The 15,163-nt window shown below is 42.9% G+C and overlaps 1 protein-coding gene across 1 annotated transcript in view; it reads right to left on the bottom strand.

The window, feature by feature from the left end:
• The window catches only part of TMEM114 (transmembrane protein 114), a 180,927-nt gene extending 172,529 nt beyond the window's left edge, over positions 1 to 8,398 (bottom strand). Inside the window, exons 1-2 of the mRNA XM_063934252.1 lie at positions 8,080 to 8,398; positions 7,894 to 7,974 (exon numbers count right to left, since the gene is read on the bottom strand). Of these exons, the coding sequence (XP_063790322.1) occupies positions 7,894 to 7,974; positions 8,080 to 8,263 (265 nt within the window). The 5' untranslated portion in view covers positions 8,264 to 8,398. The remainder of the gene's footprint in view (positions 1 to 7,893; positions 7,975 to 8,079) is intronic.
• Between the last annotated feature and the right edge of the window lie 6,765 nt (positions 8,399 to 15,163).

A 15,163-nucleotide genomic window follows, 5' to 3' on the forward strand; every position in this document is an offset into this window, starting at 1 on the left:
CAAAGCAAGGGAATGCATCTTTAAATGTACCCTCTTTACCACTCTATCAAAATTTAATAGCATCACTCTGCAATATTAAATCTAATAGGGGCACCAGTATACCTACCTACTTCATACTTATCATGGAATGTTTTGTTTCCTTCTATCAGCTTGTGCAGACTACTGTTCCTATGGCAATTATACCAAATTGCTCCCAAAATTCTCTCATATTGGTGAGAATGTAGGTGCACCAGCAAATCACAATGTTCCTCTGTATCTTATCAGATTGGAACTCCACATACTATTAGACCCGGATGCAGTTGGCATCAGGGGGAGGGTTAGGTAGGCTGTGGGAGGAGAGTTTAGGGTTAGGCACGGGGGGGGGGGGTAGGGTTAGCCTGTGGGAAGAGAGGGTTAGGCGGCAGAAGGGAAGGGTAAGGTTAGGCTGTGGGAGGAGGGGGAGGTTTAGGGTTAGGCTGCAGGTGGGGAGGGTTAGGATTAGAGGGAGGGTAAGGTGTAGTGTTGGCCTACTTACCAAAATGTATTGGGATTCTGACTGTCAGGTCAAGTCAACCTGAATTTCTTTACTTCTGTGTGACCAACACCAGAGTAAACACATTTACTTTTTGAGAGGACATTTAAATGGGCCCACCATACTCACAATATCCAACCCATTTTCTTTAATTTTCCCTAAATTCCTTTGAGTAAATCTTCCTGTGGTTCTCATTGAGCTGCTCCCTAAAAGTGATCTAAAACCTCTTAATGAAATCACACCAAGCAACTTGTCTTTAGTTCTGTCCCTATAAATGTTTAGTCACAATGTATAAGTGTTGTGTATTTACTGTGCCAGAATATTTTTTTAATAATTATTGTAAACCGGCATCTTACCATTATGTTCTATTTCAGGTCCTCTATATTCTCATGCTTGAAACTCCCAGCAATCTGAACAATCATGTTTGAAAGTGCATGACTATTCCCACTTACACTGGCAAACAAAGCCAACCTTTTTGGTTGGGGTTGAATAGAAGTCATTCGGCAGCAATCTGAAAGGATATCATACACCTTTAAAGGTTGTTTTCATTGCATAATGGCTATTCAAAGCCAAATATTCATCTAATCCAGGGGTTCCCAAAATCGATTTCAAGGACCCCCAAGAGTTCACATTTTACAGGTCTCCTCATAGAATCACAAGTGAAATAATTAGCTCCACCTGTAGATCTTTTAAAATGTGTCAGTGAGTAATGAGTACACCTGTACACTGGCTACCTGGAAAACATGAACTGTTTGAGACCCTTGAGGACTGAGTTTGGTAACCACTGATCTAATCCTTGGTCATAACTGGATGCAATGCCACCTGCTCACGAAATTTGATCAATGTACCAAAATCAGGCAATTCCATCACAAAGAGTGCAAGTATTTAGTAGTGATGTGCACCGGAAATTTTTCGGGTTTTGTGTTTTGGTTTTGGATTCGGTTCCGCGGCCGTGTTTTGGATTCGGACGCGTTTTGGCAAAACCTCCCTGAAAATTTTCTGTCGGATTCGGGTGTGTTTTGGATTCGGGTGTTTTTTTACAAAAAAACCTCAAAAACAGCTTAAATCATAGAATTTGGGGGTCATTTTGATCCCATAGTATTATTAACCTCAATAACCATAATTTCCACTCATTTCCAGTCTATTCTGACACCTCACAATATTATTGTTAGTCCTAAAATTTGCACCGAGGTCGCTGGATGGCTAAGCTAAGCGACCCAAGTGGCCGACACAAACACCTGGCCCATCTAGGAGTTGCACTGCAGTGTCAGACAGGATGGCAGATTTAAAAAATAGTCCCCAAACAGCACATGATGCAAAGTAAAAAAGAGGTGCAATGAGGTAGCTGTGTGACTAAGCTAAGCGACCCAAGTGGCCGACACAAACACCTGGCCCATCTAGGAGTTGCACTGCAGTGTCAGACAGGATGGCCGATTTAAAAAATAGTCCCCAAACAGCACATGATGCAAAGAAAAAAAGAGGTGCAATGAGGTAGCTGTGTGACTAAGCTAAGCGACCCAAGTGGCCGACACAAACACCTGGCCCATCTAGGAGTTGCACTGCAGTGTCAGACAGGAAGGCAGATTTAAAAAAATAGTCCCTAAACAGCACATGATGCAAAGAAAAAAAGAGGTGCACCAACGTCGCTGGATGGCTAAGCTAAGCGACCCAAGTGGCCGACACAAACACCTGGCCCATCTAGGAGTGGCACTGCAGTTTTCTAGCGAGAGGATGAGTGCTTCCATCCTCATGTGAATCTGAACCACTAGCCATGAACATAGGCCAGGGCCTCAGCCATTCCTTGCCACTCCGTGTCGTAAATGGCATATTGGCAAGTTTACGCTTCTCATCAGACGCTTTTAATTTTGATTTATGGGTCATTTTACTGAACTTTTGTAGTATACTTGACGACACAGAGGTAGAGCAGTGGACTACTGTACCGTACTGCTATATATATACTGTTGGTCAACAAAATTCTGCACTGTCCTCCTACTATATACTGCGCACAACTAAAATGCAGCACAGGTATGGATGCATAGTATACTTGACGACACAGAGGTAGAGCAGTGGACTACTGTACCGTACTGCTATATATATAGTGGTGGTCAGCAAAATTCTGCACTGTCCTCCTACTATATACTGCGCACAACTAAAATGCAGCACAGGTATGGATGCATAGTATACTTGACGACACAGAGGTAGAGCAGTGGACTACTGTACTGTACTGCTATATATATACTGGTGGTCAGCAAAATTCTGCACTGTCCTCCTACTATAAACTGTGCACAACTAAAATGCAGCACAGGTATGGATGCATAGTATACTTGACGACACAGAGGTAGAGCAGTGGACTACTGTACCGTACTGCTATATATATACTGGTGGTCAGCAAAATTTTGCACTGTCCTCCTACTATATACTGCGCATAACTAAAATGCAGCACAGGTATGGATGCATAGTATACTTGACGACACAGAGGTAGAGCAGTGGACTACTGTACCGTACTGCTGTATATATACTGGTGGTCACAGCAAAATTCTGCACTGTCCTCCTACTATATACTACAATGCAGCACAGATATAGAGCGTGTTTCAGGAAGAGAACGTAGCTATTTTCAGCACACTGAGCACAGATATTTGCAAGCACACTGAGCAGATATTTGCAGCACACTGAACACAGAAACTGAGAGAACGCAGCCACGTCCTCTCGCTATCATTTCCAAAGCACGAGTGAAAATGGCGGCGACGCGCGGCTCCTTATATAGAATACGAATCTCGCGAGAATCCGACAGCGGGATGATGACGTTCGGGCGCGCTCGGGTTACCCGAGCAAGTCGGAAAGATCCGAGGCTGCCTCGGAACCGTGTAAAATGGGTGAAGTTCGGGGGGGTTCAGATCCCGAGGAACCGAACTCGCTCATCACTAGTATTTAGACAGAGTCCAGATAATACAACAATAATGGACATTTCTCTTTAAATTTCTCTATAGTCATACTTGCCAGAATGGTACATGCACCATTCTCAAACACCTTCGGCATGTTCCATCTGCTATATTACGCTACCACCATCAGAAATGCACCTTTCGCAGCACATATACACACAGTACTACTGCTGCAACAGCAGAAACATCTCAAAAAGAGAAAATTAGATGGTATACTGGGCTTATCTTAGGCCAGCCCAGGATGACCAGCATGAAGCAATGTGAGTGACCATTCCCCATGATGCATACTTTCTTGATCATCTGTACAAGTTATCATCCAAGGATTCAAGTCAATTTATGCATGACTTAGTTTCCTGATTTCCCTAGCATTACAATAAATTCCTTGAATGTGCTATAAAACTACCTATGGTTGTCTCTCCTATGTTATCCCACTCAGCTGCACAAACACAGAGTAAACTTTTATTCAAGCAAGCTTAAAAAAAACATTAAAAATAAATGTAAAAAAAAAAGCAACTGACAATAGCATAGGAAATGCATTGAAGATATCAACGGCATTGCATAGCAAAAGGTGTACATGAATCATAGCATATATATTATATACATATACAACACTCCACAGAGACGGCACTGACCAAAGTAGTGAATGATCTAGTCACTGCTAGATCAAAAGGCCATTACACACTACTTATTCTTCTAGATCTCTCTGCTGCTTTTGACACTGTTGACCACTCTCTTCTCATACAAACACTACAATCCCTAGGTCTTTAGGATACAGCCCTTTCTTGGTTCTCATCCTACCTATCTAATCGCTCTTTCAGTGTTCACTTCTCTGATTCTACCTCCTCTTCTCTACCTCTATCAGTTGGAGTACCGCAAGGCTCAGTCTTAGGTCCTCTGCTTTTCTCAATCTATACCTCCTCTCTTGGTAAACTAATCAGCTCCTTTGGATTTCAGTATCATTTGTATGCTGATGATACTCAAATCTACCTATCCTCCCCAGATTTGTCACCACCAGTATTGGCTCGTGTCACTGGATGCCTGTCTGCCATTTCATCTTGGATGTCATCTCGCCACCTCAAACTCAACATTTCCAAAACCGAATTAATTATTTTCCCACCAGCTAAGAGTAGTTACCAACCTGATATCTCTATAACTGTTGACAATGCAACTATCCACCCCACCCCACAAGCTCGTTGCCTAGGTGTCACCCTTGACTCTGAACTGTCCTTTGTTCCACACATTCAATCTGTCTCTAAATCATGTTACATGCACCTTAAAAACATATCCAAAATACGCCCTTATCTTACACAAGACACTGCAAAAACTCTAATTCATGCACTCATCATCTCCCGCATTGATTATTTTAATAGTCTCCTTACTGGTCTTCCCAAACATAGGCTATCACCACTTCAATCCATTTTAAATGCAGCTGCGAGGCTAATCTTCCTCGCCAGACGTTCTTCATCTGCTGATCCGCTCTGTCAGTCCCTCCATTGGTTACCGGTATTCTACCGTGTCAAATATAAAATACTTTTACTTACATACAAGGCTATTAACCAAACTGCACCATCATACATCTCCTCACTCATCTCAAAATATCTCCCTACCAGACCTCTCCGCTCTGCACAAGATCTGCGTCTCTCATCCACATGTATTACCTGTTCCCACTCAAAATTACAGGACTTTACCCGGGCTTCACCCACTCTGTGGAATGCACTCCCACGCACAATAAGACTCTCCTCTAGTCTCCAAACCTTTAAACGTTCTCTGAAAACTCATCTCTTCAGACAAGCCTACCAAATTTCTGACCCACACACATAACCTTCACAGCTTCCCTATCAAGTTACATCCCCTCTGTACAGTCCACATAAACTCACATTTTGTCTTCCAACATTGCTGGGTGATCATATCATATACAACCCATTAAGAACCTAGCAACCTGGGGAACTATTATGTGACAAGTAGCATCTATCCTTGTGTATCAATGCCTATTTCCCTATAGATTGTAAGCTCGCGAGCAGGGCCTTCCTACCTCTGTCTGTCTGTCTGTCTTTACCCAGTTTTGTTCTATAATTGTTGTTCTAATTGTAAAGCGCAACGGAATATGCTGCGCTATATAAGAAACTGCTAATAAATAAATAAATAAATATACAACATGCTGAATAACCATTAACTATACAGATAGTTGAGCATACACAGTGTCGGACTGGGGCTTGTAGGGCCCACCGGGGTAATGCAGTGATAGGGACCCATGTTTAGGAGTGTGGCCAGTTTGCATAGGGGGTGTGGCCTGCCACCTCAATGATTTGACTAACCATTAGAGAGTGTAACATATGGGCCCCTTCATAAATATATACAGTAAATTCAGCTGCTGCATGCATGATAATGTACCAGATTAATAACAGCAATGCACTGTGGAGAATACACCATTGTGCAGTATAAGGTAACATATGTATGATGTAAAATTCAAGTGCACAGTCTGGAACCTGATCCTTAGAGCAGGAGGTGGGACCCCAGGCAGTGAGGCCCACCGGTGGTTTCCCCTGTACACCTGTGGGCCAGTCCAAACCTGAGCATACATTTACAGAAAGTAACATCAAAGAATTTCACAGTTTATAAAACTGTTACAAGACTTGACAGTAATAGATAAATCATGCAAAGAGGAAAAAAAAATATTTCAGGCATTTCACATGGAACACATGTATGTAAACCATGTTGACAGAGCAAATCAAAATATGTGAGACATTTATTATGGATACAGAGATACATCATTTTATTTATCAAAATTCTGGTAAGTACAATAATACTGATTTAAAAATTATTCCTGCGGCATAAAAACACTTATTATACAAGGTATCGTATATGGGATCCGGTTTCTAGGTCGACAGTACTAGGTCGACAGGGTCTCTAGGTCGAGCATGTTCTAGGTAGACAGGTCAAAAAGTCAACATGAGTTTTTCACTTTTTTTTCTTTTTTTGAACTTTTTCATACTTTACGATCCACGTGGACTACGATTGGGAACAGTAACCTGTGCCGAGCGCAGCAGTAGCAGAGCGAGGCACCTTGCCCGAAGTTCACTCACCATGCGAGGGGACACGGTGCACTAATTGGGGTTTCCTGTCACTGTATAGAGAAAACGACACCAAAAGAACATAAAAAACTCATGTCGACTTTTTGACCTATCGACCTACACCATGTCGACCTAGATACCCTGTCATCCTAGAGACCCTGTCGACCTAGTTACTGTCAACCATGCATCCCACACCCATCATATACTACTAGATGCAGGTAATTTTTTCTAAGGCACTAGCATATAACACTTTGCCTTTGTAAAGAATTCCCTGGAGTTTTGCAATAGTTCCCACTATTCTCTGTCACAGTCATGTCCACATGTTATTATTCCCTGCCACCAACACTATTATTTGCCTACCAGTATATTCTTATAATTGTGGGAGAAAACTGGACAAGATGGAGGAAACCCATGCAGACAGATGGAGAACATACAAATTCCACACCTGTAGTGTCCTAGTCACAGTATAGCTAAGGCATTCCCAACCTCGGTCCTCAAGGCACACTAATAGTCCAGGTTTTAGTGATATCCATGCTTGAGAACAGGTGACTTAAATAATACCTCAGTTATTTTGATTTAACCATCTGTGCTGAAGCCTGGATATCACAATAACCTGCACTCTTGGTGTGCCGTGAGGGCTAAGGTTGGGAATGCCCGGTCCCAGGAATGTATCAGTTTAAAAAAAATGTATGATATGCTATGTATTATACTGTATCAACTTTTTTTTTTAAATAAGCAAATCAACTAATAAAGAAGATCAATTTGTGAGTAGAAGAATGCTGTACTGTAATTTAAAATGTCATACTATGCTGCAATACTGTAAATGACCTGCAAGTGGCGACCATGCTCTAGTAAGAAAATATAATCCATATCTGTTCACATTTCAATCACATCCTGCAATAATTACGCTCTTTTTGAAAAGGTAAAATAAGAACTAAATGAATATTTATTTTATAGATAAATAGATGATATATATACTGTATGCAGATTGTGTCACATCACTTTCTGAGAATAATATAATTTCAACTCTTAAAATATTAATAAAGTTTTTATCAAAAATACATTTTCATATATGCATGTTTAAAATACTTGAGATAAAATTTGATTGTCTGCCATCTACAATCTTGTGTAACGAAAATGCATAGATTATTTTGTCTTTGGATTTATATTACTCATACAAACCCCATACAGTGTAGCTGCAGTATTAGTTTAATTATTGGAAATAATTAAATTTGTAGAAACATTCCATTTTAATTCTGTTTGGAGTACAATTAGTGCGTTTTAACCAGTGCAAGAAAAATCATGAGTTTCTAAAATACATTTTTCATTGACTATATTCATTATAATCTGAGAAATGCAAAATTGAACTCACTTAAAAGTTGTTTTTGTGAATCTGTAAAGTTTACGTTACCATGCCAGAAAGGATTTATCAAAGTGGAGCATTTGTCCTTGACTGTAAAAGAAAGAAAGATAAAAACCAAATTACTCCCTATAAATAGATGCTCACATATTCTATGAATAAGGTTACCTAACAAATGTAAATTCCTATGATACTTACATTTACATGTCCGCCAAAGTCCTGAGTGTGAGCTCATGGTCTCGGAGAAATTGTTTTTTATTTCCAGTTTAGAGGCATCAATAATATACCAAAAGTCAGTTCCGATAGCAACCACCAAAAAGATAAAGCTCAGAATACCTACAAAGGTAACAAAAATAGTCAGAATACTCAACTTGAGCTTCATTTTAGATAAGACTATAAATACTGTAAAAGGTCAGTGGTGATGGAAATAGTAGTATTCTGTGCTACAGTTTCCATTAGGATGAAGCAAGCATCATGTTCTATGAGCACAGCAGCAGAATCTGTCTTCCTCTCCTGTAGGTTCAAACAGTTCTAGTGATGTTGTAAAACAGCCAGTGGCAGGAGGGAAAATGCAGCAGACACTGCTGTGAGCATGCAACAAGCTGAATGCTGAGAGCTTTCTGGCCTCACTTATGAATAAGCAAGGCATAGACAGTGGGAAGTAATAAAATAATGTGAGCTGCAAATGCACAGTATATTTGTATTCGTTTTCAAAAGTCCCCATTGTATTTAACATACCAATGAGCAATGTACTACAAAAAAATGTAGTCATTTTAAATGTATCACTTAATTTTCAATGAATTAAATAATAAAGAAACAATTTATTAATGGGATTCTATGTATTTGATTTAGTTATATTACTTATTGTTGGCAGGAATCACAAGAATCATTTAGTTATCAGAATACAAAAATGCATGGTGAGACTACAGTATCTTTAACACTTTTTATCCAGACTCTTCTCACTTATAAGATGTTTATAAAAACCAGTTCCTGTCTAATAATAAAGCTTAGTGATGAAAACACGTATGTCAGCATGTCGTCATGCATGTGTACATATTCTACCTAAAGTGCTTGCTTTGAGTCTGACTCCAAACCTTAATAAACAAAATCACTCTACCTAAACCTTCTGCACTCCACTCCCTCCACCTCCCATCTCCACATCTATCCCCAACAGCACATTTACTGTACAGTAATCTGCTTCAGAGACAAATGCAGGTACTGGTTGTCAGATATCCCTGCTGTGCACATCAGGTCCCATGTGCACTCATTCGATGACATTGTGACTGCAGAGCGGCAAGTACTGAGGCTGAGAATAAAATACAGTGTAAGGGATGGAGTAGGTATAACGGAGTGGGCATGATTAAAAATTGTATTATTTGCATTGGGTGATTTATTAATGTATAGTTTGTAGAACATGTAATAGGCTGGCAACTGATTGAAACCCTTATTACTCTGCTGGGACACAGCTTGTTTACCCTACAGCTTAGAGGTGTCATATCACCCTTGATGCAGTTTGCTTGGAGAATGCATTAAGCGCCCTAAGGAAATCCCTCAGAGATGCTATGGCCAGCAGGGTGTGAACTGCCTTCCTGGGTGCTGTTGTAAAAAAAACAGTATAGACCGATTACCAGTCCAGGTCTAGAGCTTCAAACAAAGCCATAACGATAAGGCCATTCGCCCCTGCAAGAATGGCTGAGAAACCCCAGTGTAAGCTGAGACTCAATTCACTCTGGTTTTGGTTGAGTTAAAATGCTTCTGGGGAGGTGTGGAGGGGATGCCTTCAGTGGGTTTAAGTAAGAGAAACTCTGGCTGCAAGTTTATTGTTGTAAAGGGATCTAGATGATCATGATGAAACATATCTACCAGAGGAGACTTCATCTCAATCAGTGTTCAGCCCTGCCTAGGTGATATGAATGTTGTCACTTTTTTCCCTTATTTTATTTTTTGAAACTGTAATTATTAGTGTGACTATTTAAACTATTATACACTTGTAACCTTACTTTTTCTGTAGCTATAAGCGTTGAAGTTTTAATTTGGATTAAAAAATCTTAATCTTAGTTCTGGAATTTGTGTCTTCACACCCAAACCCCAAGAGGCTGATGTTACCTAATTTTTGCATATTAATAATGGTGTTTGGGGGTGAGAGCAGGAGCTCTCCCTGCGCTTGATCATCTAGAAACCCACTAGTCAACCAGGGAATTTGTTATACTGGTGCTGGGATTTACTAGGGCTTGCGGCCGCTCTCCCAGCTCAGGGTGCTATTCCACAGTGGTTTCCCACCTCTGAACTGGTCCTCCCCCACCCTCAGAGAGGCTCAGCAGCCATTTTGACATACAGGGAGCTGAAACTGCAGGTCTCCAGGAATGATGGGTCCAGTCTCTCTGTATACCTCTTCCAAGGGCTAGGTTATACAGTGCTGAATCCTACCAGCCACTTTGGTCTGTGTAGTTGATTTTAGTGCCCATTGCAGTTATATAGTTATTCTGCATTGTATGTGACTTGTGCTAGCTATGCTGTCTCACTTACTTTCTGTCAGCTTATACCTGTCCCTGTTTTTCTTATAACCCTAAGATACTGGTATATAGGGGTTCACTGTACTTCACATCTAACAGTATTTGTGAAGACTGTCACATTGCGTTATCTTTATATGCTCATTGTTGTGTTATAGTGTGCTGCATTGTTACTGCTGTTATGTCTAAAAATGATAAAGGTAACAAGGAGGCTGCTGCTCCTATGCTGGTCTCATGCAAGTCCTGTTCAGTGGGATTATCCCCTCAGGACATTGTACAGGATGGGTTGTGTACATCTTGCTATATCCCACCTAACCAGCCAGCCCCACAAGCCTCTGTTCAGGACCCCCCATAATTGTCTTCCTTTTCACAGGTGTTGGCACAGATAGTGGACTGCTTAGCAGCCCCCACTATACTTTTTCCCCAGGGATTCCAACAGCAGGTACACTCTGCTTTACCTGTCACTTCTATGTCCACTACCTGGGTGAATGTACTATTTCACTCAGTACAGAATCTTGCTCACATTTCTGTTGCATTTCAGCAAATGATATAGGATGACAGACCCTTAACCACTACAGCAACTAGGCATCCTGTGCCGTTCTCACAGTCTACGCAGCTTTCAGATTCTGAGGTGTCATCTGGGAAGGAAGAGGTTGCAGAAACCTGTCTCGCTGAGTCCACCACAGTTGAGGAGGAGCAAAAGTCTACATTGGGTATACCTGCGCTAGTGAGAGCAGTCAAATCTATTCTTCATATAGAAGAGGAGGAGCCAGCTCGTAAACCAAAGGCCCCACTATTCAAACACCTTAAGGTTCTAAAGGCTGAATTTCCTCAGTCAGATCAACTTCCTGACCTCATACGTGAAGCATGGCATAACCCTAGTAAAAAGTTTCAGATACCTACGGTTTGGATCATGGCCTCTGGATTACTTCTTTTATTGTACAGACCTTGGCTCTGTGCATTTGATTCCAGAAACAGATTGCTTCGTTGCCTACTTGCTTGTATGCAGTCCTTCCTCCAGTCATGAGAGATGGATCAGAGGAGCTGGTGTGGACCTCGGTTCACCCAGGACTCCACTATACCACCAGAGCTTTTTTTTACTGGTGCAGGTTAACCCTTTAGAGGCCACAGTACTGGTGGGTAATGCCAGCATAGGGGAGGCCAGACGTCTACCTGTTGCCTCTCCCCCTGCTCAAGGTGCCATTCTACTGCAGTTTCCCCCCACTGAGCTGCTCCAATGCCCCCTCAGAGGCCCTTACCTTCTAAGACCACTAGGTGAGTACTCTCCTCTCAATCTACACATACAGATTTAGAGGCATCATATGGTGAGGCAGAGGAGAGTAATGTTTCTCTGTCTGAGTCCCCCCCCCCAGTAGAGGAGGAACATCAGTCTCCCGTGGATGTATCTAACCTTGTCAGAGCTATGAAATATATCCTTTAAACAAAGGAAGGGGAGCCTGATCCTGAATATAAAAAATCTCAACTATTTAAGCACTAAAAGATAGTCAAATGAATTTCCGCAGTCTGAACATCTTATAGAGCTGCATAGTGAAGCCTGGAATAATCCTGGTAAAACGTTTTCACTCACTAAGCAACTAACTTCTTTCTACCCAGTTCCAGTGGCTGACTGTGGCAAGTGGGAGACTGCTCCACCAGTGGATTCCCACATAGCACGTTTAGTTAATTCCTCAACCTCCCTATTTCTTCAGCTTCTTCCCTGATGAAGACTACGGATAGGAAGGTTGAAGCTTGTCTTAAATCTGTCTATTCTCTTACAGGAGTTATTACTTGGCCAGCTATGGCCACTGATTGGGTGGTTAAGGCCATTGAGATCTGGACAGAGGCTCTGGAAGAAAACTTTCCCTCTGATGTTACCCTGGGAACAGCAGTCCAACATCTCACATATTAGGGAAGCAGCCTTCTATTTAAGTGAAGCAGCTTTGAATACTGGTCTCCTAGCCTCCAAGCTGTCTGCTACTTCAGTGATAGCCCACTGTGTCATCTGGCTATGCTCTTGGAAAGCTTATACAGATGCCAAGGCCCTCAAATCACTGCCATACACTAGGGAGATCCTGTTTGGTGCTGAATTGGACAACATACAGTAGTAGCTACTCTTACATCCTCTAAAACTGCTTTACTGCCCTCAGCATCTACCCTGAAGGCAAAGCTAAAGGTCAGTTCTTCCCTTGACAGTCGATTTCCATGGAGGCTACCAGACATCCAGCAGCCAAGGTTGAAGATAAACCCTTGGGCTGAAATTACTGCACTTCATCAACGTGTACTCAAGCTACTTCGCAGACGCTGTCAATTCACTCAGCAATGCAGGTCTTGAGGTCCATTGTCTCCACCTTTGACTTGGTGGAGTATGCCCAATTCCATTCCAGGCTCCTTCAACACCTAATCCTGTCCAGGTGGAATAGGCGGCATCATCAGATCCCAGACAATGGTCCTCTCTCTGGAAGTTAGCCTGTCCCTATCCTGGTAGCTTCAGACATCCAATCTCAACATCGGTCGCCCCTTCTGGATTCTGGATTCGGCAATCCTTACCATGGATGCCAGTCCTTGGGCAATACTTACCATGTATGCAAATCTCGGTTGGAGTCCAATGGCCCATGGAGACGGATGGGGAGCAGTGACCAGCCAACATTCCTTTCAGGGCCATTGTACTCAAACCGAGAGTTGCTTGCCAATCAATGTCCTGGAGCCTGTCCAAGTCCAGTCTGACAACACCATTGCAGTGGCCTACCTTAGTGAGGCACTCGCAGTCTGTTGGCAATGCAGAAAGTAACACACATTCTCTGATGAGCCGAACATCATCTCCTGCCATCTCGGCAGTGTTCATCCCAGGGATACTCAACTGGGGGTGGACTTTCTCTGCCATCACAACATACACGCTGGCAAGTGGGCTCTATGCCCATAAGTCTTCCAGCTCCTTGTGGACAAATGGGGCCAACCAGATGTGGGCCTCATAGCCTCACAACACAACCACAAGGTTCCAGTGTACATATCCAGAACAAGAGACCCCAAAACAGCCTTCATGAACACCCTGTGCAATATAGTGGACCTACATCTTCCCTCCAGTCTCCCTCCTTCCCAGAGATCCTCACAACTTTAAGCAAGAAGGTTGCACCATCCTGATAATAGTGCCAAACTGGCCCAGGCACGATTGGTTCACTGATCTGCAGTTTCTACATAGACTCTCCATTTCCACTACCTCTACAACCAGATCTATTGTCGCAAGGACCGTGTCTGCACCAAGACCTAGTTCACCCATCTTTGATGGTATGGCTCTTGAGTCATCCTTCCTAAGGTTTCTCCTGCTCTGTGATTCAAACCATGCTCAGGGCACAGAAGCCAGCCTCAGCCCACACCTTTTTACCGTGAGTGGCATATCTACTTCCAGTGGTGTGCTGCTAGACACGGCATGTTGCGTGGCTGGCTGGGGTTGGCCAGCTGGACTCTGCAGCCGCAGGCTCCTGCATCCCCTAGCTGCTGCACTTGAATGCTGTTGGCCATCCAGCACAGGGCAAGGCTGCACAGCATGCTAATGGTCGCCAGCGATGCAATGGCAATTCAATTGCGATTGCATCACTAAATAAGGAAGCCCCCTGCCTGCGCAGCCAGGCTCCAAAGGTAGACGGCACACCACCATTTTCCCAAAGTGCATGTGAAGTAACATGGACATCCCAAAAACAAGACAGGCAAGCCCCTGTTTTTGCCGCTGCACCACCGCAATGCCACCCCGTGAACACCTCTGTCTGTCAATCAGGCAGAGGCATTTGCATCAGTGCAATGCAAATGCATTTCCTGGTCCACACAAGTGCAGATGGGGTCCTGCATGTGCTCACTGGGTGGAAAATCAGCAGTATGCAATCGCATTGCTGATGCAATCCATACTGAATGAGGAACCCGCACTCCTATTTATTGTTCTTTACATTGAAAATAGGGGGTGTAGATATACAGTAGGGATGTGCTCGGCATCCCAGTGGTCAGGATGCCGGCGGACATGTGACCAATGCTGGAATCTTGATACCACTCTGGAGACTGTCATCTGAATACCGACAGTCGACATCCTGAAGGTGAGTATTGGAGTATGGGTTAGGGCACAGGGGGGAGGGTTAGGCACTAGGGGGGGTTGAGATTAAGCACTAGGGGAGTGGTTAGCCATAGCCAAGACCCCCCCAAGGGTTAGCCATAGCCAGTACCCTAGGAGGGCTAGGGTAGGGGGCAGGGGAGGTGTAGACTACTCACCCCATCCAGAGCCAGGATCGTCAGTGTCGGGATACTACTGTCGGTCATGTGACTGCCGACATCCTGACCATTGGGATAACATTCCCAATGTGTATTTATATGCTGTATATGGATGGTGGAAGTGGCATCATTGCCATTCATAGTAACATAGTAACATAGTATCTAAGGTTGAAAAAAGACAATTGTCCATCAAGTTCAACCTATTTGTGGTCCCCTATGCACGATTTTTTTGTAAAAAAATTCACTTGTTATACAAGAAGTGTATGTTATATGCAGTGTCTCTGCGGCCGTTGTCTAACATGTAAGCATCTAGTAAAGACACACTTGTGCTTTGAAGAATCATGTGAGGAATTCCACACAATCCACTTTATAATTCCCACTAAAGTTCTCAGGAATTTACACCTCCCCCACGCTACCTGATGTAGCCCCACACACTGCATCCCCCACTCCTTGAACTTTATTTGCAGGATGCAACCTGCAGCCAACCCAGCTGAAGAAGAAGGTCTGGTAATAGACACTAC

This window comes from Pseudophryne corroboree, chromosome 7 (assembly GCF_028390025.1).
Source record: "Pseudophryne corroboree isolate aPseCor3 chromosome 7, aPseCor3.hap2, whole genome shotgun sequence".
NCBI classification, from domain to species: Eukaryota; Metazoa; Chordata; class Amphibia; order Anura; family Myobatrachidae; genus Pseudophryne; species Pseudophryne corroboree.